Here is a 26,010-nt window from a genome sequence, read left to right as displayed (position 1 = left end):
GAGCCCTGCAACCAGCGGCAGTGATTAGCATACAAATAGGGTGTACTTCAAACAGGCCCACATGGGGCCTGAATGCAGAGGTTAACAAAAGAGACAGGAAACCCCAAACACCTTTCATATGCAACTGTGTCAACCTGAAAACAGCTCCCGCCCTCAGTATTGATGGCAGTGAACTGCCATGTCTGGGGCTGCGTGTTTACAGTAGTCCAACCGCAGGAGGACCCCATTCATAAGATACGAGAATGTGGTTTGCAGGAGCCAGAGAATCTGGTCTCGCCGCAGCATCAAGGAGACCTACTGCTTTAATCAAGAATCACAGAGCGCTCCATTAATCAGCAAGACCCTTTGATCCACAACAGACAGGACGATGGGTGTTACTTAGTATCACATGTTTTCACCCCTTTACCTTTTCTGTTGCAAAGCACTCTGGTTATGACCTCATGTATGCAGGAGATTGTTGGTGGGGACCAATGATTGGCTCATTAATGTAGGCTTAGCCTACTCCAAATGCTGTGGTCCATTTGCCTTTAAAAGAGGGCCGAGCCCTTCTTTTGGGGGGATTATCTTAAGGCTTCAGCAGAAGCAGAAGGAAGAACTCCTCATTGGAACCTGACTGCACGTACAGTCTGCCTTAAATCTATCGCCAGTGAAGGAAGGCCAGAATGTCCAAAGAGGGAAGCAAGATCCTTCTCCTAAACATATCTCAGAGAATAGAGGGAGATATCGAATCCAGAGGACCCAGCAGCAGCTCTAGAACCGGTACCCATCCAGCACACAGGGTGCCCTGCTAGGCTCTGCAAGCAAGCTTCCTGGGTGGGAAGTACCAAAGAGTGTCTGAACCAAACCAAGGACAAGGCTGTTGCCTGCAACAGTCTCCTCAGCTTTGGGTCGTCGGCCTTAAAGGACGATACAAGCCCAGTGAAGATGCTAGGAGGAGTGCATCGAAAAGCATCAACCAGCGGCTGCCTAAAAGGACATTTTTGAGCCAGTCGAGTCCCTCGAGCTGCAACTGACTGCTCCACTGACTGTTGTCATGCCGCAGTCGCTAACACCGTCAGAGACGCCTCGACCAGTGCTTCAGAACCGCCGACCAACACTGAGACGATTCCTGACCCCGAGCCGCTGAGTAGGCCAGCCTGGGGCCGTCCGTGCAGCCTCGCTCGCCGAACTGCCTTGTAGAGGAGGTCCCAAATAAAGCCTGCACTCCAGTCGCCCATTTTGAAGTACCAGGAACGTACACACCGAGATATGTGACGTATGATGAGCAAATAAACTAGCAGAGAGCCGCAGTAGGGCTCTGCCCAGTACCTAGAAGAACAGCACCTGTTGAAGTACCAATAATAAGAAAACCATGGACAGTAAGGTACCCATTGAGAAAACCTTACCAACAAATGACACGAAATGAAGATCGTCTGAGTACAGTCCCTGAGGAAACCAAGAAGGCATTATTGAAAGATGAATGGTGCGTCACGAGGGCCCGGACTGAATTGCAGATAGAAGAAATGACAACCAGAGAATGATGCAAAAAGACGAAACGCCATGAATAAGGATATCGTGAACCTAAAGTGAAAGGACGATGTCGAAATGCAAATAAGTTAAAGCTGTAAGCAAGATGAAGATATTCGTCCAGTTTACACCTGTCAATATGCTTGGAAGTGCAAGAAAGCGAAGAAAACAGTGTGGCTTGCGATGCTTAGTAGGAGAATAGTGCGGCAAGCGCCATTATACATAATCTACCTCAAACAAAGCACAGTATTATAAGTATATTTCTACTTTGCACAAAAAGCAGAATCAACCCAGGTTACTAAAGGCCAGATGAGAAAAGATTCATATTTAGCAAAACGAGAAGAGACGGCTGAAACGAAACTCTGCAGAGGCAACCCGTGCCAGGAAAGCCAATGTCATTCTAACAGATGAGGTGAACAGTAGCTACATTTAATTGAAACTAAGAACAGAATATCCTGCCTCTGTAAGGTCGAGATAAGAAGGCGAAGGCAGGTGGCAGGTGAAACGAAAATCAAATACACAAATTTAGAGAAAAGAGACAAATTCACGATGTACGAATCAGGTGACCAGCTGAGCAAGTAGAAGCGAGGGTTCACACCTACACCGTGGCACCTGACCAGGCAGAGATGTCAGAACTTATCCAGACAGAAGATGCAGTCTCGGGGCCAACCACAGTGAAATAATTGACACATGGCTACTAAAGTGATGATTGATTGTAACCATAATCGGAGGAAGGCTGGGTAATTAAAGGGCACCCCGCACCTGGCCTACCATTCTGCATGCTGCTAAGCGAAGTGGAAAAGTATGCATGGGGTTGGTGCCAACCCAATCACAATGGACCAAATAATTTAGGGTCCTATAGTTAGTAGAACCATTGGGACGTCGTACTTTTAGTGACATCTACTGTAGTCTTTTTTGAAGGAAGGGCTAAGACGCCCACCTGACAGTGTTTACCCAATCCCCTCACTCCGTTACCATATACAGATATAGTACCTATAGTAAAGTTACCTTTTCCTAACCAATAGCATTGCATGTTAAACTTTTGAGTGTTACACGTCAATGATGATGAGTTTTGAGTAGAAATGTTACAACTTGTATGAAGTTCGTTGGAGTTGAAGCGAAAAGGTACGATCGCATCACTGCTGATATCCATAACTCCCTGTTTTTGTACTTGTCATTAAACGGACTCCCTTTGGCAAACCATTGAGCTGTCCTTATTGATTGGTGTTGGAGTAATAAATCTGCATCCCCATCCATCTCAAGGGTGCAGCTATCTCGTCTTAAAGTACTTCTGAGCAAACCTCGGCTCTATGGGCTGGCCGGGGGTCTCGGAGTACAGCCTGATGCCTGAAACCTGCAGCTGTCTCCCATCTTGAACTCTGTCGCAGAAGCTGCATAGCACCCTAAAAGCGACTGTACACTGTCGAACACCAAGAACTTCTACAAGCACAAGGTACACTGTGGTTCTGTCCCCCAGCTCCTTCTCCAAATGCCCCTAATGACATTTTATGATGCATAGCTCCCGTTTTGTTGAAATGAAGCATCCTTGAATGATTGTGATTAATTACTTTACCAACTACTCTCCTGTCAGTATCCAGAGTGCATCTCTTTGACTTCTTTGAAACTGTCTGTCCTCTGCATTCCTTTGCCGGGTAGGTTGTATTTTGTAGTGTGCTAGAACTGTTGTGATAAAAAAGTAGATCTTGTTATACAACCTTGACTGGACAGTCCCTTTTATCATTGAGTAATAATTTTATTTTCGCTGTGTTGCAACTAACCAGCGATCCACAACCTTGCACAGATAAGCCTGCCGTTCCATCCACGTTACTAAAATTGGACAAGGAGGTTTATAATTTGCTTGTTATTTCGGATCCCTACTGGTGTATTAGAGGTGTGGGGCTGATTGATGGTTTAGAAACCGATATTCACCCATGCACCACGGGTGCTCTGAAAGTTGATTCGTCACACCTGTCTCAGTGAAATGACTGAGAAAAAAAGCGTTTCCATTCCTGTTTTGTGAATGGAAATGCATGTGTGTCAGCCGCGGTTTATCAGAGGCTATCAGGGGGGAATCTGGAAACAGTAGCCACTTTTTATTCGGGAGTCAACGCATTGTAATGAAAATAATCGAAGTTCAAAAAGCTCCCAGAAGCGCAGGGTTCCCCAAAAGCGGCACTTGAATACTTGGCAGACATTTCTTTAAACCACTGAAGCAGTGTTATAAGGCTATTTGAGCTCGGTGAAGGGCGCTCGCCTATCAAGTGGCTCGAAACGCTGGGGAGAACACACCGTGTGCCACCATTTGTATTGTACATCTCTCTGCCCCTTCCCAACCCATCCCCTGCCTCTCTTGTCATCCCTTAGTCCCCACCTTCTCCTCAGCCCCCTAACCCACCCCACTTAATTGTTGCTAGGGCTTGCAGCACTGCTGCTTCATCCCATCGCAGTCCTGGGCTTAGAAACAGAAAAGGAACTTGAACCCTCTTTCATTTTCTAGGCGGCAGACATCTTGTTTTAAAAAAAATGTTTTGGCAGATTGGGCTCTCACAATAAAAGATAAATAATTACAACTCTTCTCGCCCCTGACAAAGCCCTGGGGTGCCAATAGCAGTCACCCCCCTTGTTGCTGAGACCCTTGCAAGACTGTACGCTCTCCCGACTCTGAGGTCGTGGCGATAATAAAGTGACCGATTGTCAGAAGTATTTCCTGGAAACCCCAGCAGACAGAGAGTGCTAGGGTTCTGTTATGCTGATTGGTTCAATCAGTTCCTTCTTTCAAGGCTACCCCAATTGTGAGTCCCGATTTGGTAAAGACAGGCAGAGCAGCGGTGTGATTCTAACCAAATGACCTATCCATCCAGGCTGTTTCACACAAAGCAGTTCCTAACAGTGGCAGATTCAAGGCAAAGGGCCCCGTGGGCAGCATCTGACACAGGGCCCTAGGTGGGCGGGTCATGGTGGCGGAGCTTTGGGTGGATGGGGTTAGTTGTGGTCAAAAGTGCACAATGGCAAACTTTAGCGATAAAAGCTATTTTTTTATTAAGTTGTCTTTATTACAGTTACCTGTGTCGAGGGGTCTCACTAACTGGAAACAGCTGGGCCTCCTCAGGAGGCTTTGCTATCGGTGGTAATATTAGAGGATCAAGCCTGAAGCTAATGTTGGAAATGAACATGTTTCAAGGCTAAGGGCGAAGGAGAATTACTTAAGGCTTTTCAAGAGCACACCATTTCCTAGAAAAAGGGCTCTAAGAAGCCTAGTTGGATCCAATGTTTGTTTACAACTCTGGACATTTTTCACAAAAATCCAAATCCTTGTGCAAATATGTCCTTAATAAGTACACATTTTGCAGTACAATACATTCAGTATTGTGCAACCAAAAAAACAGTTCCTTTATAGACATTCTTGTGCAATAAGGGAAGTAAATACACAATTGCCAGTTAAGCTTCATAAAATAATGGCCAACGCGTAAATAGAAAAATAAAGTGGAATGCTAGAAGTAAATAAATTGCCAGATCCAACCAAAGGTCCCCAAATTTTATAGGATTACACTGCCTCTTCGTGCCCTTCCCTTTGCAAATGCTTCTATCAGTTTTGATAAATCTAAATTATACACAGTATATTGTTCAATTGCCAGAAACGTCAAGTCACTTAGACGCTTCTGTGTTATGGTAGAGCGCATGTAGTTTTTCACACGCCTTGCTCCTCTCTGCGCTTGCAATGCCTATTGGCAGGATTAAAAATATCCTACACAGCATGGACATCTCTGGTAAGACATCTTCCAGAGAAGAGGAGACTATAAACTGCAGATAGTTTAGCACTGCGCTCGTGGGGCATGCATTCCTAGTTTTGACATGTTTTTGAACTTTTTGAATAAGACCAGGTTGACCAGTAGCTCCTGGCTGAAGACAGAATATTTCTTTAGGAGGAGTTCAACTGGTTTCCCTAGCCCAACACTGCGCACGCCTGATAAAAACCTTGTGTTATGTAAGCACATGAAATGCAAAGCAAAATCTTAATAAATATCTACATCAACTAAACCTGGGAAGATGTGCGCAGTTGCTTAAATTGTCCACATCCCGGTTTCACCATTTAACCAAAGTGTTTGATCCTGGGCAAATCATTTAATCATACTGTTTTATGTGCAGCTCTGTAATTGATTCACTCCAGACCTTATGTTAATATATCATGCTGTTAATTAATAGAAGCCTGATGACTATAGAGTTGCTCCATTTATAATAAAGTTATTTGCCACTTGGCTTACTTATGGCAACTTACTATAAAGGCACTTCCATGATGCCTCCAAGTATCAAAGACTGATGATGCTCCTTGCGATGACCGTTTCTGTGAAGTCACATCTGTTGGCGCAATCTATATGCAGATGAGGAGGCTTGCATGTTATTTTCCCCAGAGCGCCTGGACAGAGCTCTAAGAGATGAGTTTCCTGCATCTGTAATGATTCTGCCGTTTTTTTCTTGTGTGTTAAATTGCCATCTGCCATAGTAGAATGGGGCAAGAGTGGGCAGTTTGGGGGCGCAAATGAGACCTTATGGAATTGCACGTCCTGCATTTGGGGGGAAAAGTAGAAGGACTTTCTTAGTGGCTGGCCCCCCACTCTTGCACTCCCCTGCATCACGCTCATAACTCATGTATTCGTAGCCCATTTACCTCTTCATGGCAACAATTCACCCCTTTCAATGCAAAGATCGTCTGTCGATGCGTGTGTTTTTTAAAGCCACATAAACAGCTTCCACCATCGCCTGTTGATAAACACACACCCCGCCTTTAGCTAATAACAAATATGGATTCTCATATATAACACTGTAATGACAGGTTCACTTGACCTATGTAATGGTATCAGTTTCGCAACCTCCAAAGGATGAAAGGCTATGACAGCCAGTGGCGTTGCTAGGAGGGGACTGGGGGGCCAGGCCCCTCCCCGTGACACCCTGTGCCCCCCACACCTAAGACGAGCAGTGACCATGTTCTCCGCTTACTTTTGTCTGTTCCCCCTACCTTTGTCTTTGGCCTGCTCTGTGCCCCTCCTAAATTTGATTCCTGGCGACGCCACTGATGACAGCTCTGCAGTGCAGGCTGGAGCCACGTCAGAGACCAGCGCTTGACTGGTGAAATATTCACACCAACGTAACATTTTTTTTTAAAAAATGAATCTCGTTTAAATGAAATTGGAATTTGAATTGTAACAAGAGTAAAAAGATTCAACTGTCACCGTGAAATTGTTGGGAGGTGAAATCGAAAGGAGGACTACACTGTACACGCATAGGGCCAATTTACAACAAAAAGCCACACACGACGAGCACATTATAGTTATCAGGAGCTGTGTGTGGGCCTTAGTGTATTTTTTAACGTGTCAGTATGGCATGTGCTTACAACATCGCATTCGCAGTGTCTCTGTGATGCAACTACTTGTATACAATTACACAAAGTGATGTCCCAACCATGGGAACAACTGCTACTGACTGAGGCCAAGATTTGGATTAGCCACTTCTGCGGCGTGTGACCTTCGCCCGTGCCCTGCACCAGCATTTAGGCCTCCTGTGTAACGTGGGCTGGTGGAGAATGCGGACGTGCACTGGGATTGCAGCATTCCCACTGGCTATCCAGAGCTGGCATGAGAGGGGCACAGGGGACCCGCCACTTCAGCAGGGTCTCCCGGTGCGCCAGAATTCTTTCCAATAAGAGTGCTTTTATTTGCACTAGGGAGATGGCGGCCCTCATCTGGAAGTGGGCTGGACGGTGCTGCAGGATGGTGTCTTCAAAAGAAGATGAAACGCAGGTTAAGATCAGTGAGTGACTCGCAGGCTTGGATCCAGGTGCTCATTATCAGCTGGACTGGAGTGACTTCGCAACAGAAAGGGCCCTGTGCTGTGTGGAAGGGGCGTGGCCTGGCACATGGGCCCCGTCGCCATTTGTCTGCCTGGCGACCGTTAGATCCGCCTCTGTTTCCTAACTGCCTGCTTGCAAACAATTCGCTATCAAATCAAGTAATCTGATGGCGTCAAACGAAAAGCAAGATAAAACCCGTTGGCATATAAGTCACAAATAAATTGCACAATAAATATAGGTTTATAAACTGTTAAAATATCATGGACTTGCAGCCTCCGGGCTTTATGAAAAGTCACTTTACTGTGCGGAAGTGTATTTCAATTGCACAAGAATGTAATTTGATCATTAACTACTAATGTTTTCCTTTCAAACTATCGTCCTGAGCGCCATCCAGCCTCTATGAAATATTACACATTACGCCGCCGGAAAACATAACCTTCAGAAACAGTTTGTCACCATAACAGGAAGCAGGACGCACAGAATTCCCTCCACAGTAATGACAAGGAGGCCTTCAATTCCACTTTCTTTTCTATACAATACTTTGAAGCCCGGCCGCGTAAAGGGCGACTGCAGAGACTCCTGCTGTTTGGCTGTGCTGCGCTGCAGAAGCGCTACTTCCTGCTACTTGTTTCAATATTTAATATTGAACTGCCAATCTCCAACCTACCTACCCTCAACGGCGTGTTTCCCCTCGCGTCCCTTGCACTCGGTGAGGTCGACTGTGTGCGAGTGAGTGAACCGCCGCAACGCGACGAAGCGGGTGGAAAGCCCCGCCCATCTTTCGGCTCTGCCCATTCCAGGAAGTGAGGCCACAAAACCAGATCCCAGCAACCCTTGCGGCGTGAAGCCCGGCCGCGTAAAGGGCGACTGCAGAGACTCCTGCTGTTTGGCTGTTTGCTGCTTTTCTGCCGTCTGCCGACCCCAAGGCTTCTAGTGCAACCGCTCGAGAGAAAAAAAAATAAAAAATACAACTGGGTACATGACGCGAACCATCGAAGGCCCCCAGACTCGGAGGAAGACGCTCAACTACCGCAGAATGGAAAATCCATGGACTGCCTTAAAAGCCCCCACGGATGGTGGCGGCAAGGTAAGTAAAAGTGCACCCTGGCCTTCCTCTGCTCATCTGCAGGAAATATCGACTACTGAACCGAATAATACACACTTGTCAAAGGACTTACCGGTTGTATGTGATGATGGCGTACGTCCATCGCCCCCCCTTGCGAATCTAGACATAAATAATTGCACGGACAGTCACTCCTACGATCACTTTCCAAACAATAGTACTCTCACCTCACAAGATCATCAACAATTGGCAATTGAAGTAAACGTAATTCAAAAGGAAACGAGTACAATTTTTTGTGAAACTGCGACAACCCTGGCAACAATACTACCTCCGGCGCTTAAACACTCCATCCAGCGAGCGCCGCCTGATTTATTGAATCCACCTAATACACAAACAAAGGAGTCCACGAAGACGAACAGTGATCTTGGCGACCCGTTCCGCAATCCCAACCACCCTTTTACGGGTTGCGAGGTCACCGACGCTGAGCTAATTAATGCCGCCAATGTTCCGATCGCGGACCAAGAAACTCCCTTCAATAAAGCCCAATAGCAGGAGGAAGGGGCTATGTCAAAAGGCACCTCTGACGAAAATGAAAATCAATCTACACAAATACTGAGCAAAAACGCCCGTGTTGTTCCTATACAATCGTCTCTGCCGGCAAGACATGCAACCACAATTGAGACCCTGTCTTCAAATGCAAAGCCACAAGACACAATCGGAACCAAACCAAGCATAAAAAACAACAAGAACATAGTAGTGGATGCACCCAGAGAACAAGCCGAAAAAACACATAAGGATGTCCAAAAACCGTATAATGGGCACAACTCGCCCGTGACTCGAAGTAACCTCGCAGGAAATCTAACCTTCGGAAACATGGAGACACGAAAAACCATTCAGAGAAAGGAAAGTGAAAACCAAAGCGCATATGCATGCCAAGCCCCCGAAGATTCAAGTGAAAACAACCTGGCCAAATCAAGCAGTACTCCGATGGCCCCAGACCAAAGGCGATTTAGCCCAACATCGAAGCTGGCAAGCAAGGACTCAAGCTCCATTGCAAGAGCTCGCCGCCTTCAAAGAATCATCGAATTAAAATTAAAACGAAACCAGTCAGCCTTCGACGATTCAATGTCAGCACCCACAAACGTCAGTACTCCATGCACCAAAAACTCAAACAGTTCAAACCGAATAATTATTGAAAAAGCCCTAAACTCTTCACTTCAAGAAGATCAGTCTGATATGGAACACTCACACCAAACATCTAATGGAACCACCTCTCCGGTGCAACAAGTGATCTTATCTGCTGATACTCTAACTCAATTACACACTAACGTTGTAGCTGCCTCCTCAATTGTCTTACTACCCTTCACCAAACTGTACGAATCTTTGAATGGGACAATAAGCGACCAAGGAGCGATGCTTACAAATCTAACAAACAAAATGGAAAAACTCCAATCTTTCATAAACTTCATACAAAAACAACTTGAATTACAGGCAGACCTATCTACTCGTTGGCAGGAACGGTTATGCGATTTGGCTGCAAGACATCATTGCCAAAACGACAACCTAACCGAAGGTTTGCTGGAGGCAGTCAAATGGATGCGTCACCAGTCTGAAAATGTAGACAAGAAAATCCAAAGGCACGACTCCCTTCCGACGTGAGATAATCCGCCAAAAACGTCCCTTTCACAAAGCGAAAACAAGATCCTAAAGGATCAAGGTTCTAGTTTGGCAACCACGTCCCCAATAGCTGAAAGCTTACGATCACTGGCGCTGCCCCCCCATGACAATCAACCGCCGCCAGCGCCTAGCAAAAAACCCGAGTCTCAAGCAAGGTCGTATCCACACTGTGCTGACAAAACTGATGTCAAGATACCAGAAGCAAACCATCACCAAACTATTGAAGTCACTACAAATGCAAAAACCCTCTTGCAAATTGATGCCGAAAAGTCTTAATTGACAGCAGAGGCCCACATGCTACCAGCCTCAACAATTAATCGCAAGAACACGTCATTTACAATGCCTTCCAATATCATAAAGAGCTCATTTAACATATTTACTGGGTCATCCAAAACCATTTCCACGACAGAAAAATCTATCAGAACGGCAGGGCAAGGAAACAATCCATTATTCCAAGAAAATAAAAAAAGACTAGGCAAAAAACAAAGGCAAAACATCCCAATGTGAAAAAATGTATAAGGAATCTCACAACGCCCACAAAACCACGATTGTTCGAACGCACAACGGGAACATCCAAGCAGAAGTCAAATGACGTGCCTGACCAAGATCTAGATAAAGGTCAGGACTATGTGCCTAACAAACAATCCACAAAACGTCGGCGTCTCGACTCAGAAGAGCTGAGTAGAGACAGTTCTGTGAACGCCTCGACAATTGATCTATGTGATCTTTCCACATACTCAGCAGAAGGTGATGACCCAGATGAGCCAATAAATATATCCCATCCCAAATAAAGTTTGAGATTTCGCATGTGGAAACAACATAAAACATTGGCTGGGAAAAAACCAAGCAGGTCTGGCCCACAAAAAGAAGTGACTAGATCGGCCGAGAGACCAATGTTACCACACGTATCCAAGCTAAATCCAAAATTAACGTCTAATCAAAGAAACTCCAAAACCCGTTACACATCCAGAGTACATTTAGGCAAAAATCAAACCCATAACAACCGATGTTGGAAATTACGACTTCAAAATATCCAATCTGACGACAATGAGGTCAACTTAAATAGAGCAAATGTCATGAAATTGTTCGCATGCATTCCAGTGCTACGGACAATATCGTCAGATGACATAAAAATCATTGAATACCCAACTGAGTTAACTTCGGACCAAGTACTACTACACATTGGCTCTTCAGCGGTGAAAAATATGCTATTACGAGCCACAGAAGACCTACTAATTTTTGGTTTCGATCTAACGCTGGAACCCGAACACGAATTGCAACAAAATACCTTGGAGATCAATGCTCGTGAAAAAACGGTAGGATTAGACATCCAACGTGCAAATCTGCGGAAATCTTTAGCGTATCCTGCTGCAAAACACAATGGAAACAAGCCACGTGGTTCTCCTGGTCGAATTAGGTCCGGAAACCAATTCCAACAAGGAAATCAGCATTAACAATGATTGAAGAAGAACAACACAGACCAAATTGTGCTATCCTGGAACACTCGAGGATTCATTCACCTATTTAACAACTTCGAGGTGCCTATGAACAACATCCTCGCCGTATGTCTACAGGAAACTTGGCTACGCGAGCTGCCAATTCGAGACGGCTTTATCACATTCCTAAATCCTGCCGGGAAAAATGCAACTGGCCGTCCGTATTCTGGGCTAGTCAATTTATTGAAGATCCAAAACTGGCTGACGCCGCTCGAATCCGAAACCCAAATCTTTTTGTTCAAGGCACCTTGGTACAAATAACTGCTACAACAACGCAAGTGAAACAATTCCTACTGCTAATAAATGGATACTGGAATCCCGCCAAGATCTCATCAAATAGTTTCATCGGCTCAGTGACAACCTTAATTGATGAGGCATCACTGAAATACAACAACCTAACCATCATAGTATGTGGTGATCTAAATTGTAGTTGGTACAAATTTGACAAAACTACAAAAACAAATACGCTGAAGGAACCCGATAAGGTTGAACAGAGAGGAAAGCTTTGGTTTGATGCCCTAGCAATAAGAAACTGTACCATGGTCAATGGGAAAACCAAAGGAGACCAACCATGTAACCCAACATGGCATGGCCCATATAGCCAAAACACACTAGACTATATTTGGGTCTCAAGCCATCTTTTTGACCAAGTGAATTCCCTAAACGTTATACCAATGCCTCAAAGCGACATGATCTACTCCGCCTAGTTCTGGAGACGGACTGGGGAGACGTTCCTGAAAAATTTGACTTACAAGTCATATCGAATGCAGCGGGAAATCGCTTGAGGCTCAACCGTTCGCAAATTGGGAAACTTACAACCGACATAACCAAAAAGAACACCGTGAATTACGTTCCCTTGTTGACGGACTGCCGGCCGGAAGTCATAAACTCTAGAGTAATTGGGTACTCAAATAAACACCTGTACAGCGATGTCATCGCAAAAGCAAAAAGGATTATGAGGAAAGACTTGCGGCTGATCAAGAAATTGAAGTTCCCATCAGACAAAATTGCGATTAAAGTAAAAATAAGACGTCGAGAATATCGACACTGGCTAAAAGCACACTCAGCAATGATAGAACAAAACCGTGCGGAGCTGGTGCTTCAATTGCTGATCACAAAAAACACGCGTGATATTTGGGCCATCCTAAACAAAGGAAACACAAAAGCAACACCGACAATCTCAAACCCGATTGATGGCAACAAATGGGTTGAGCACTTCAAGAAAATATATAAACACCCGAATGAAGACATACAAGTTCAAGAAAATGTCTCAGAACTACCGTGGGATATAACGCCTCAAAGCGACGAAATAGAAACAAGAATACAGAAGTTAAAAAACTCAAGAGCAGCAGGCCCCGACCAGATCTCAAATATCATGTTGAAGAAAAACAAAGTACATTGGGCCAAGTTCATGGAATCTCTGTTCAGAATAGTGTCGGAAAACAAGAAAATTCCTGAGTCATGGTTAAAGGCGATTGTGGTACCGATCTATAAGAAGGGCGATAGGAACGATCCGATGAACTATCGTCCAATCGCCCTTCTTGACACAATCGGGAAAGTCTATGGCTCCTTCCTTCGAAAGAAACTCCCTTTATGGGCCCTCAAGACAGAAATATACAATGTTCGACAAACAGGCTTCACAGAGGAGGCCGGAGTCGACGTAAACCTACTCTTGTTGAACATCTTAAAACTTGAGGCTCTGCGCACAAAGAGAAAAATCTTCTTTGCTTTTATAGACCTTAGGCAAGCTTTCGATACGATAAACCGCGAGAAACTTTGGTCTAAGCTAAAAAAGTGGGAATGTCCACCAACAATCCTGGAACCACTGAAAGCTCTCCACTCCAACACCTCGATACAGATCAGGTTAAACCAACAAGGCGAGTTGAGCCAACCAGTAATAACTCATAAAGGTGTCAAGCAAGGTTGCCCGTTGGCAGCTGAACTATTCAAGATCTTCATAGCTGACCTACCGGAATGGTTAAACTCAGTACCTTGTTTTTCGCCGAGGATCAAGGACACCCAAATCAAACACATCATCTATGCAGATGATATAGTACTAATCGATTACACACAGATCGGCCTACAGCGCCTTTTGACACGATTGAACGAGTACATGAAGTCAAATGAGCTACTGATAAATACAGACAAAACAAAAATCATGAGCATCAGTCACACTAACAAAAACGCAGGAAAAAAATTCATATGGCGAATCGCCAGTGATAAACTCAATATTGTAACATCCATAAGATACTTGGGCATGATGTTCAACAATTCCATCTGCGAAACAGCATGGGTCAATGACATGACCAGTAGAACTCTCAAACTTGGCTTACAAGGAGCAAAAATCAACCATGACTACGGGAAATTTACTATTGCACCAATATTGACTTTCTATCTACAGAAGGTCATTCCAACCATCGTATTTAGAGCGGAAGCCGCTTGGAACTTGGACTTTCGCTTATGGCAAAGACTAGAAGGTACCTTCTGGAAAACGTGCCTTGAGGCTTCCCCACTACATCTCGACATTGGCACTGAGATACGAACTTGCACTCAACTCGCTGTACATGACAGTAATTTGGAAATCCCTCTCCACCATTAAGAAAATGTATTGTAGCAAAAAAATACCAGCATATGAAATTTTCAAGATCAGAAACGACGATACCCAAGCTATATTAATCCAAATTTGGAAACAAAAACTTGAAGCCATCATGGATGCCGCAAATATAAGTCGACTCGACCTAATCAATCAACCGCAATACGCGGAAAAAAAAATAGAAGAATGGGACTGGATGCAAAACATTGAAAAACGCAGGAAACTAAAAACAGGTCTTCCTTTAGGTCTAGGAGAAATTAAATTACACAAGCCACCAAAATACCTACTAGACTGTCCCTCAAGATATCACAGGAACATGTTTCTAAAATTCAGGCTAAATGCCCTAAACAATCGAGAAATGCTCTGGATAAGAAAAAAGAAAGATACCGCAGAAAATAAACGCGGGTGAAATAGAGTCCCTCAAGCATTTGGTACTTGAATGCATAGGCACAATTACCCAGTGGACCCTGCATTTGAATAGCTTCAAACCACGGAACCATGACATGAATGATTGGTGGTCATATGTAAGCGCCGGCCATAACATCAAACTATCATGCAGGGTAATTGACTATCTAGCCATGATTCTCTGCGATACAACCTGTGATAAGAAAAATTAAAAATCTAACCAATAATGACCCAAACTTATCACCATCACAAAGAATAAACTGTGATTAAAGACTTGAGAGGACCGACGTGATGTGGAAGAGGTTCAATTGTAACAAAAGTTTGATATTGATTTATTGAACTGTAGTTTTCTCTTACAAAAAAAAAAAAAAAAAAAAAAATACTTTCAATCCATAGATGACAGACTTTCCTTTGCAGGCGCAACACTGCAGATTTCCCACACAGAACTGCGCGAGCACCTGAGCAAAACTGAAACCTGACAATACTTACATGCTTTCTTGGGACACTTCTGACATTTGTTGAATCCCCAGGAAGTGCCTACAGTCCCACAGCAATCTTCTTGCTTGGAAAGTCCAGGAAGCGCTTTGCCACACTGAAACAATTAAGGGGAGAAAGGAACATGTTAATGCCAGGTTGAAACACTTGGCCCGTCTAAGGGTTACTCCAGTCACTGCTTACATTCATTCTTAAAGCAGATGTGGATCCCATCACAGTGGCCCTGATACTTTTCCCCCAAAACCAGTTTCTTTCCTTTTCAAATCGTATGCAATTGTAAATTCAGCTGCTAGCTTTTTCAGAGTTTAGACACCATTAAGTAATACCCTGGGCTCTAAATATAGGGACTCATTACAAGCTCGGCAGTCATTTTGCGGTATATCCGCAAAGATACCACCAAACTAGTATAAGGTCGCCAGCCCTCTGTACAATGGATTTACTGCCAGATTTCGAGTAGTGGTAAGGTTATTAATCCCATTTCTGTTGCCCATAGGACTCCATGGGGATTTTTTCAGATTTACCGCAAGTGGTAATTCCGCCATGGTAAATATGACGGTGTTCGGAGGTTAAGGGCCTCATCACGAGTTGGGCGGTATTACCACCGGATCACAGGTGTGGCGCTAACGTTACTCCCCATAGGATCCATCGGACCCAATGAGGAATTTTCAGCGCAATTACCGTGCGGTAATACCTCCAACGGTAATTTCGCCAAATATTGCCATTTTCCCGGTGTGGTAACACGCCAGGCTCGAGATTGGGCAGAGCAGTAAATGAGGCGGTAACCCTGTAACTGCCACATTTAAGGGCTACCGCCCAACTCGTGATGAGGCCCTAAGTGGAGGATTTACCTCCAGAAAACATCTGTTTGCTGCAGGTAATCCCCAAACTTGGAGTGTGGCAGTGCAGTACAATCTGGATTCATTCTGTTGCCCACAACAAACAGTGTCAGTAACAGAATTACCAACACAATTAGCTCACGCTTTCGACCTAGTAATGAGGTCCGCTGCATCCCATGTGGCACTGGCAACTAGCGAACATGAGGCCCTGCTTTAACAAACCCCTTACTTTGGGCTCAGGAACTGAGAAGGAGAAATGCAGACAGTGTGTAGAGCGGTGAGAGGAGTGTGTCAACACAGCTGCCAAGTGACCCCATGTCATACTTGTGCCCTTAGAAAGGTCTTGATTTTCCCTGTGCATGTTGGGAGAGCATGTCAATTCTGTAATGGAAATACACAGAATCCATAGGGCAAAAGTCAGAACTTGCTCAGAAAACATGGAGCTGCTTGGCTTTACGGATTATGGAAGAGAGTCCTTTAATCGCCAGAGGCAAATGGGCAACTTTAGCTGTGCTAGAGTGCACTGTGAAGGATGCAGTGAAAGCCCAGCGCTGGGCCTGTTGGGTGCTCTTTAAGTGCAAGGTTAGAGCTGTGAGATGCATGTTCAGTAGCAATGCAGTGAACTGCTGTGTGAGTGCAGTGGGATGCCGTGCGAGTGTTGTGAGGTGCACTGTCAGAGCAATATGAGGGCCAATGTTTAATGTGTGGGTATAGTGGAGTTCAGTGGCAGTGCAGTAGGGTGTGAGTGAGTGCAACACCAACATATGCAATAATCCAAATGACTAAACCCTGAGCACAACACAGGGACATCCAAATTGATAAACATTGATAGTATGTACACAGTGATCTAATTCCTCAAGCACAGATCATGCGAGGAGGTCTTCACTCCTGCGAGCATCCTAAAAGACTCCAACAAAGGAGCGCTCAAGTCCAACCTTGACATTCTAACCTCAACGTATAAGGATAACACCTAGAACCTCACAAACCGTGTGGCTGCTCAAAACCAAAAACAACTGGACTCTGGTGATCTGGCTACTCCCTTTCTCTGGAGCAATTATTGAAAGAGCAGTTGCCCTCCAGCTTCAGGCCCACACTCACTGCCACTGCTTAGTGCAATCCTATCAATCAAGATTTTGCCACCCATGCAGCATGGACAACTCAACTCTTCACGTAGTTGGCAACACCCTCCACACCTTGGGAAAAAGGGAGCCATGCCTCATTTTGCTTCTAGACCTATCAGCAGCCTTCGGCACCGCCGGACCTCATGCCCTCGTATCCGCTTTCTTCTTGTGCCGGGGTATGGACAGCACTGTGCAAGAATGCTATGCGCCCTTCCTCATAGACGGACAGCAATTTGTCTTAACGCAAGCAATCCTCTCCTCTTCTGGTCACCTGCAGCATCCCCAAGGGTTGCATCCCATATCCTTCAGTCTGGATATGGAAATCCTTTCATACCTCCCTGGTGACAAGAAATATCCTTTCACTAATATGCATGTCATGTCAATGTTACCAATAAGTGTTGCTTGCACTCTCTCAGATCACGCCTCCACACGATACAAGGAACAAGTTACTTACCTGTAACTGTTGTTCTCCAGCATGGGTCTGGCATGGATTCACATGCTCATGAATATTCCCCGTCGTCAGGCTGGGAATCCTCGGTAAAGAAAAAAACCAGTATCAGTTTCGTTTCTGATCTGTCTTTCGTAGTAATAACCAATCACTGGTCTCTGCGTCATACTGACCACAGCCAATGACTGCCCTCTACCTAAGCACCGCCTCTGGCAGCCATCTTCAGATTTGGAAGCACGTGAAGTGGCAGTATGACCAAGTGAAGAGCCGCAGAGGGGTAGGCGGGAGGGTTCGCATGTGAATCCATGCCAGACCCATGCTGGAGAACAACAGTTACAGGTAAGTAACTTGTTCCTTCTCCAGCATGGGGTCTGGCATGGATTCACATGCTCATGAATAAAGAATACATAGCAGTACACACATGCACAACCACGGGAGGTGGCAAAGGCTCAACATTAAGCATTACATCAAACTCAACATCAAGCATCTTACCTCCTCACCAGGCTCACCTCAGGCGAACAGGTTGCGCAGCACTGCTTGGCCGACCCTGGACTCCTCCCTGGAATCCCGATCGACGCAGTAGAATTTCGTGAAGGTGTGCGTCGACCTCCACGTAGCAGCCCTACATATGTCCAGCAGGGGCACACCAGAAAGGAACGCCGTGGTAGCTGCGATCGCTCTGGTGGAATGGGCTCTCGGACGGCCAGGCAGCGGTCGGTTTGCCAACCGATGACAGTACATGATACAGCCGGAGAGCCATCTGGAAATGGAAGCCTTCGAGAGAGCCTTCCCCTGATTGACAGGTCCAAAGTTCACAAAGAGTTGTGACGTCTTCCGAAAACACTTCGTGCGGTCCACGTAGAACTTCAGCGCTCTAGCCACATCCAGCGAGTGCAAAGTCCTCTCAGCCGGCGACGAAGGCGACGGGAAGAACACAGGCAACACCAAGGGTTCGTTGAGATGGAAGTCCGACGGTACCTTGGGCATGAAAGAGGGGTGCGTCTTGAGCACTACCCTTGTGTCGTGAAAAGTCAAGTACGGGGCCTTGCAGGAAAGGGCCTGGATCTCTCCCACCCGTCGTGCGGAGGTGATGGCCACAAGAAACGCTGTTTTCCACGACAGAAACTTCAACGGGGCCGAGTGCAGAGGCTCGAACGGAGGTCCCATGAGCTTGGTCAGCACCACGTTGAGCTCCCACGCCGCCGCCGGAGCCTTCACCGGCGGGAACGATCTGAACAGTCCCTTCATGAACTCTTTCACCAGACGATGAGACCACAAGGACGTCCGCCCCGTGGTTCTCGTGTATCGGGAGATCGCAGCAAGATGAATCTTGATGGACACGTGTGCCAGTCCAGCTTTGGCCAGCGTCAGCAGGTAAGGCAGTACCTGGGGAGCCGTAATCCGTAGAGGGTTAATCTTCTGTGCGTGGCACCAGACAGAGAACCTCTTCCATTTGTGTCCGTAGCATTTAAGAGTCGAGGACGCCCTGGCCTTTGCAAGAACCTCTCTGCAGTCGGCCGGTATGTCGTATCCTCCAAACTCTAGCGCTGCAGGAGCCAGGCCTGCAAGTTCAGCGATTTCGGGTTGTGGTGGAGGATGGCGCCTCCTTCCCTGGAGAGTAGATCCGCGTCCACTGGCAGCTTGATTGGCGGGGACGCTGACAAGTCCAGAAGGTCCGGGAACCATATCTGCCTCGGCCACGCAGGTGCGACGAGGATCATCCTGCACCGTGACCTCTTGAGCTGGTTGACGAGCCGGATTAGCAGTGGCAAAGGAGGGAACGCGTAGAGGAACAGGCCCTCCCAGGGGAACGAGAAAGCATCGCCCATGCTCCTCGTCTGGGGAAACCTGCTGGCGAAACTCCGGCACTTGGAGTTCGTCGCCGTCGTGAACAGGTCGATCTGGGGTGTGCCCCACCGTCGGAAGAGGCGATCCACTAGATCCTGCCGTAGCTCCCACTCGTGGCACGAGCGCAGCTCCCTGCTGAGTGAGTCGGCGATGGTGTTTTTTATCCCTGCCAGATGAAACGGCACCAGAAACATCCTTTGGGCGACGGCCCAATGCCACAGGTCCTGCGCCTCCTTGGACAGTGCTGGGGACCTGGTTCCGCCCTGTTTCCTGATGTAAAACATGGTGGTGGTGTTGTCGGTGAAGATCCTCACCACCTTGCCCTTGAGGGATGGAAGGAAGGACCTGAGGGCCCAGAACACTGCACGGAGCTCTAGGACGTTGATATGGAGGGACTTCTCCGTCGGGAGCCAAAGGCCTCTCGCGTGCAGATTTTCGGTGTGCGCTCCCCACCCTTCCAGGGAGGCATCCGTGGTCACTGTCTCCTGGTGGTCTGGGGTCTGGAAGTCCATGCCCGCCGTCAGATGCGCGCGGGTGCCCCACCACCGGACCGCTCGGCGGAAACTCTCGTCGAGTGTGATCCTCTCCTCGAAGCCGCCCGTCGTTTGGATCCAGCGCGCGTCCAGGAACTCCTGCAACGGGCGCATCCGGAGCCTGCACATGGGAATGAGGTAGATGCAAGAAGACATCATTCCGAGGAGGGACTTGATGGACCTCACCTTGGCCGCGTCGGAAACCAACATCCGCTGTACCTTGCCCAGGATGGACCTGGTCCTTTCCCCCGACGGGGAGGCCAGAAGGGACACTGTGTCGAGCTTCGCTCCCAGAAACAGTGCGTTTTGCGCGGGTACCAGGTGGGACTTGGCGTAGTTCACGGAGAATCCCAGGTCCGTGAGAAGTTGGACGGTCCTTGCCGTGTGCTCCACGGCGAGCTCCCTCGTCTTGGCTCGGATGAGCCAGTCGTCCAGGTAGGGGTAGACGTGGATCCCCTCGCGGCGCAGCTGCGCCGCCACCGGTGCAAGGCACTTGGTGAATACCCTGGGTGCCGACCGTAGTCCGAAGGGGAGGGCTTTGAACTGGTAGTGACGCCCTTGGACCACAAACCTGAGGAATTTTCGGTGCCCCTTTAGGATGGGAATATGGAAGTAGGCATCCTCCAAATCCAACGACGACAGGAAGTCTCCTTCCTCCAGCTGACCCAGGACGTGCTGGAGGGTGACCATCCGGAACTTCTGCGCCTTGATGAACTTGTTCAGACGTCGCAGGTCTAGGATGGGGCGCCATCCTCCCGTCTTCTTCTTCACGAGGAAGTATCTCGAGTAAACTCCGGAGCCCCGAAGCCTCTTTGGGACGAGTTCGATGGCGCCCTTCCTGAGCATCGCCCTTACCTCCAGGAGAAGCTGAGGGACGTGAAGCTCTTTCCTGGCCATGTGGGGGACGCGCGAGCACCTTCTTTGAAACTCGAGCGCGTGGCCCCGGACTAAGGCGTCCAGCACCCAACGGTCGGTGGAGATGGACTCCCACACGCTGACGAAGCTCGCCAGCCGGCCTCCCACCGGGGTGCTTCGATGGGGGCCCGACCCCACGGCCGGTTCAATCCTGTTTCGACGAGGCTTTGCCGCCTTGACCTCCTTGGCGACGACGGCGGGGTCCGCCAGACTTGCCTCGTCCTCTGTAGGCCTCCTGAGACGACGAGCGGGCCGCTTGACGGTAGGTGGAGAAACCGCCGCCGGAACCTTTGGAGGCGCCCTTGCCTCCGCTGCTCCGAAAGGGCGTCCGTCGTTGCTGCAGAACCCCAAGGGCCCGGGCCGTCTCAGTGTCCGCTTTAATGGCCTGAAGGGAATCGTCCACTGTTTTCCCAAACAGGTTGTTCCCATCGAACGGCATGTCCAGGACTCTGGTCTGTACGTCTTGACGGAAGTCCATAGCCTTGAGCCATCCACGCCGCCTAAGGCACACGCCGTTGCCCAACTGCCGAAACCCAGTGTCGGCGATGTCCGTCGCAATAGTGATGGCGTGGTCCGACGCCACCTCACCTTCCTGTAGGATCTCCAGGGCATCCGCCCTCTTGTCGTCCGGTAGGAAGTCCAGCAGGGGAGCCAGTTTGTACCATAGCTCCCTGTCGTAGCGGGCCATGATAGCCAAGGCGTTGGCCGCTTTAATCGTCGTCGCTGCAGACGAGATGACCCTGCGTCCCATAGCGTCCAATTTCTTTCCCTCGCCGTCCGGTGGGGAAGTCGATGTGGAGGCCGCACCCCCCCTGCTTTCTTCCTGGCCGCCGCGGAGACGACGGAGTCCGGGGTGGGCTGCGCCCGGAGGCACAGGGGGGCCGCGTCCGGGACCCGGTACTTCTTCTCGTACCGGTCTCTTCTAGCTGGCGTCGTGGAAGGGTTCTTGAGGAGGGCGAGGCCCTCATCCCAAATGTCGTCCAGTAGAGGCACCGCGAGGACCGTCTTCCTCTTGGCCTCGCGCCGTTGATAAAGGAATCCTTCCTTTTTCTTCTCCTCAGGGCAGAGTTGGAAAAGCTCGGATGCCCTGGCGATCATGGAGTGGAACGATCCAATCTCGTCGGGTGGAGAAGCCCTGGTGGGAGGTGACGATGGTAGATCCTCGTCGTATACCTCGTCGTCCGTACCCGTCGCTGCCGTGTCAGTCCCCGTATCATCCCCTCGGGTGGACGGGGAGGAGGGCTGGACGGGGCGCGACGGCTGAAAAGGAGGTGGAGGGTGAATCATTCTTTTCTTGGGCGGGGGAACACCAGAAGGTCCCGGTTCAGGATCCCCCGACGGGAGAGGTTCCTCCGTCGGCAACGGTAGTCTCGTCCTTATCTCTGAGCATAAGGACTGTATAGCCAACAAAATGGCCGCCGAGTTGTCTTGCGGCGCTGGCAGAGGGGAATCCGACGGGCGATCAGGGGCCCCGTCGGCACCCTCGACGATGTCGTCGTCACCTGCGTCGGGATCCATCCCGACGGGCCGGTCTTCTTCCACGCCAAGGCCGTGGCTTAAGACCTCGATCAGCTCTTCCTCCGAGGTTGAAGCCGAATCTACGACGACGCCCTGCCCCCCCTTTTACTTCCCCGTCGGGGATTTCACGGGGGTCCTATCGATGGGCACAAAAGAGGACTCCCTCCGAGGTGGCAGGGAGACTCTGAGCCCCGAGGTCGCCACCACTGGTGTAGCCTCCACAGGCTGAGCCAGGGCCGCCGCGACAGTTTCGATAGAGGGCTTGGCCGGATGGATTAAGGCCTTCACCACCTTAGGTGCGCTCACCGCCTTATCCTTGAGGGGGGGGACACTGCCTCGCTCCCCCTCCGATGGGGCCTTCGAGCTCGACCGGGGCCTCTCCAGGAGCTTCGCCGGGTGCTCGCCCTTCCTCTTACCCGACCCAGAGCGTTGGCTCGTGGCTGAAGGTGCCGGGGAGGGTGCGCCCTGCCTGGCGCCCGTAGAGCCCGACCGTTCGGCGCTCCCGGTGCCAGCGGACTCGCGGTGCTTGGCCTTGTGTTGGACCCCCGTCGCCGGGGCGTCCTCAAAGGTCTTAGAAGACCGCTCGGATTTCTTCCTCTTCTTCTCGCCTGACGGGCTCTTCCCTTCCAGCCAGTTGGCGAGACGTTGATGGCGGTCCTTCATGGTCCGCTCCGACATATTGCCGCAAAACGCACAGTCCTTCTCCACGTGCGTCTTGTCCTCATGTAAGCAGTAGAGACAAAAGGAGTGTTCGTCCTCCTTAAAGACGTTCTGCAGCTGGCATCCAGGGCAGACCCTGAACAGCTTTCCGGGCGTCGAGCTTCCCTTCTCCTGGGCCATGTCCGGGCCTTAGAAGCTTCTGGAGTCCTCCAAAAGCGTAGCTCGACGAAATCTTCACCCTTGAGGGGCGCAGACGAATCCGACACGGGTCCCCGTTGATCGGATGGAGAGTCGGTGGAGCTTGAGGCTCTTTTGACCGAAAAAAACGAAGTTTTTGAGAAAAAACGTGAAAAAATAGCACTAACGCTCGAGAGCAATAGCACGAGGATCCCAACACATGAACGTGCGGTAAAAATCTGAAGATGGCTGCCAGAGGCGGTGCTTAGGTAGAGGGCAGTCATTGGCTGTGGTCAGTATGACGCAGAGACCAGTGATTGGTTATTACTACGAAAGACAGATCAGAAACGAAACTGATACTGTTTTTTTTCTTTACCGAGGATTCCCAGCCTGACGACGGGGAATATTCATGAGCATGTGAATCCATGCCAGACCCCATGCTGGAGAATCATAATTATAAGCATTGCATCGCAAACTGCTACCTATCAAAACAGAATTTGCCAGTATCCTCAATCGTAACTTCGACGCGCGTAACCTGGCCTACCTTCACACCCATGAAAGCTTTCACTAAAACCATCATCCACTTTTCTAAACCATTGGCCCCCACATTGACTCACACCTACTGGTCAAGATAAACATCAGTAAAAAAACAAACATCACCCTCTTTCCCACTGCCCATCTTTCATGCCACAGGGCAAGCCCTGATTCTTGCAGACATTGATGGTAGAAATGACAACATCACTAGCCTCCCAGACACAGCTCTGGTCCCAGCACAGGTGCATTCCGATTGTGGCGCATGCGTCATTTATTGTCCCCACCCATTCCATCATATTGACCCCATACGGAAATCATTAAACTGGCCCCCACTGCTTGGTTGCAGATCAGAAGTGTTCATAGTGTGTATTTCACAATCACAAGAAAACACGTGTAGGTAGGAGGGACGTTTGTAATGTCAGCAAGGTTATGAGCAACTGGTGGCCAGGCACTGATAGAAACTCAAAAAGTCAACATAGAGAAAAAATGCAAACAAGCCGTCACTATTTATGCCTCTGGACCTGGACTGAACTACCAAGGCACTTGCGACCTGCAGCCTCTGAACGTACGTTTAGAGAGGAACTAAAGACTCATTTTCTTCCCTAAACACTTTCAACCACCCCCCCTTTGCCATCTTGTATGATCCTCCCCTCTCCCCAAACGCAGGTGCAGAACTCGTCATCGACATTTGTAATCTGTAATATCGTCAGACATGCAATCAACCTTTTGCTGCTCTGCCAAAAAGAAAAAGATCAGCGTCTTGTAGAATAGCAGTGCCATCTTTGAATGGCAATTTCAGCCACTATAACCACTGTTTTCTACAGTGTATACCAATGTAATTGTTCTATCTATTCATGAATTCCCTCTCTGTGCATTTATAATTATTTGTATTATTGAGTGCATCTGGTATTGGATTTGTTTGTTAGAAAACAAGAGCTTCTGATTGCTTTAATATCTGCATTGTGTGCAAAATATGTTCGCCTATGGTACATATCTTGTTTGTAATATGTGCATGCACTCTGTTCTCATTCACAAAACACGCCTCTACATGTTGTAAATGAACACAGCAAAGCAGGATTGTTTATGATACAGAAATGAAGGACGCTGTTGTTTTTTCTGACGGCTTGGTGCTTGGCATTTAGACGGAAGCCATCTTGAGATCTGCAGTTCTATGGCCGATCATGCCCATCCAATAGCCTTACTCCTTGCTGGCTCCAGTGAGAAAAAAGAGTGATATGTCCAAATGGTGCTTTCCAGTGAATACTGATCTACTTAGGTGACAAAAACCAGACTATCCACGTGCCAGATTACACTTGAGAGAGCCTATCCAAACACTCCTTGCCCCTCCAACTACCTCCAAACTACTCCTATGTAACAAGACATCATGCAAACCATGTGTGAGCACCACCTCGCTTTCTACTGCAGTCTACATACATGGCTGACGTGTGTTGTTCTTTGTACGGTTGCAGTTTGAAGCCAGGTGAGAAATAAATAAAATAGTTGCCGTGGCGGGCGGTTTGAGTGTGGCATGAGTGTTTTGGAATGCAGTTTGAGGGATGGGGGGGAGCATCGCGCAGCAGTCATGCGCCACTTTGCAATCCGAGCTGCCCACACCAACGTGACACAGGTGTGTCCTCTGCTACCCCTTGTGCACATGCTGGATTCAGACTCCATTTTACCATCTTGCCATGAGAGCCACCTTTCTTCCCCAGAGCATTTGAGATGGATGAGATTTTTTTGTTCACCATGGTGCACCATTGCTATTTCAGCCTTGGAGTGATAACGGGGGATTTAAATGTCATCCTAAATCACTGACACGCAATAAATGCAATAGAGACCAAGGCACCACACTATTTATTTATTTATTTGAATTTGTAAAGCGCGCAGCAGCCCTAAGTCTGCGCTCATTCTGCGCCCATGCGCACCAGCACACTCACACTGAGTGCTGCTTCGCTTACATTGCACTCTATCCCTCAAACTCCATTTTACTATGCTAATGCCGCACTCGCACCACTCACCACTGCAATTATTGGATGTATTTCTGATGTGCAAATAGCACTGACCTAGCTCCGGAAAGCAAGCTTACAAAGAACAGCATTGATCATCCATTGAGGTGGACGGTAGCTTCCAAGTAGAAAGTGAAGTGGTGCAAAAACATTGTTTGCATGATGCCTTGGTGGCGAAGCGGTAACAGCATATGAGGCTCCTTAATGAGGAGGGGTAGACGGATACAAGGAAAGGGGCAACGCATGAAGCCTACAGGGGATCTCCGCAGGGAACAGGAGGGTGTTTCCATTTTATGATTGCTAGGAGACTGTCATTACAAGTTTGGCAGTGTGG

The 26,010-nt window shown here is 48.2% G+C and overlaps 1 protein-coding gene across 4 annotated transcripts in view; it reads right to left on the bottom strand.

Annotated features, from left to right (window-relative positions):
- The window catches only part of LTBP1 (latent transforming growth factor beta binding protein 1), a 1,019,134-nt gene that overhangs the window by 376,880 nt on the left and 616,244 nt on the right, over positions 1-26,010 (bottom strand). For all 4 annotated transcript variants that reach the window (XM_069607908.1, XM_069607910.1, XM_069607907.1 and 1 more), the window contains one exon: positions 15,075-15,177. In XM_069607908.1, the coding sequence (XP_069464009.1) occupies positions 15,075-15,177 (103 nt within the window). The remainder of the gene's footprint in view (positions 1-15,074; positions 15,178-26,010) is intronic.

The sequence above is a fragment of the Ambystoma mexicanum genome, chromosome 4q (assembly GCF_040938575.1).
Source record: "Ambystoma mexicanum isolate Mex_15411 chromosome 4q, UKY_AmexF1_1, whole genome shotgun sequence".
In the NCBI taxonomy this organism is placed as follows: Eukaryota; Metazoa; Chordata; class Amphibia; order Caudata; family Ambystomatidae; genus Ambystoma; species Ambystoma mexicanum.
The sequence above is the reverse complement of the archived record's forward strand: the minus strand, read 5'-3'. Positions and strand labels throughout refer to the sequence as shown.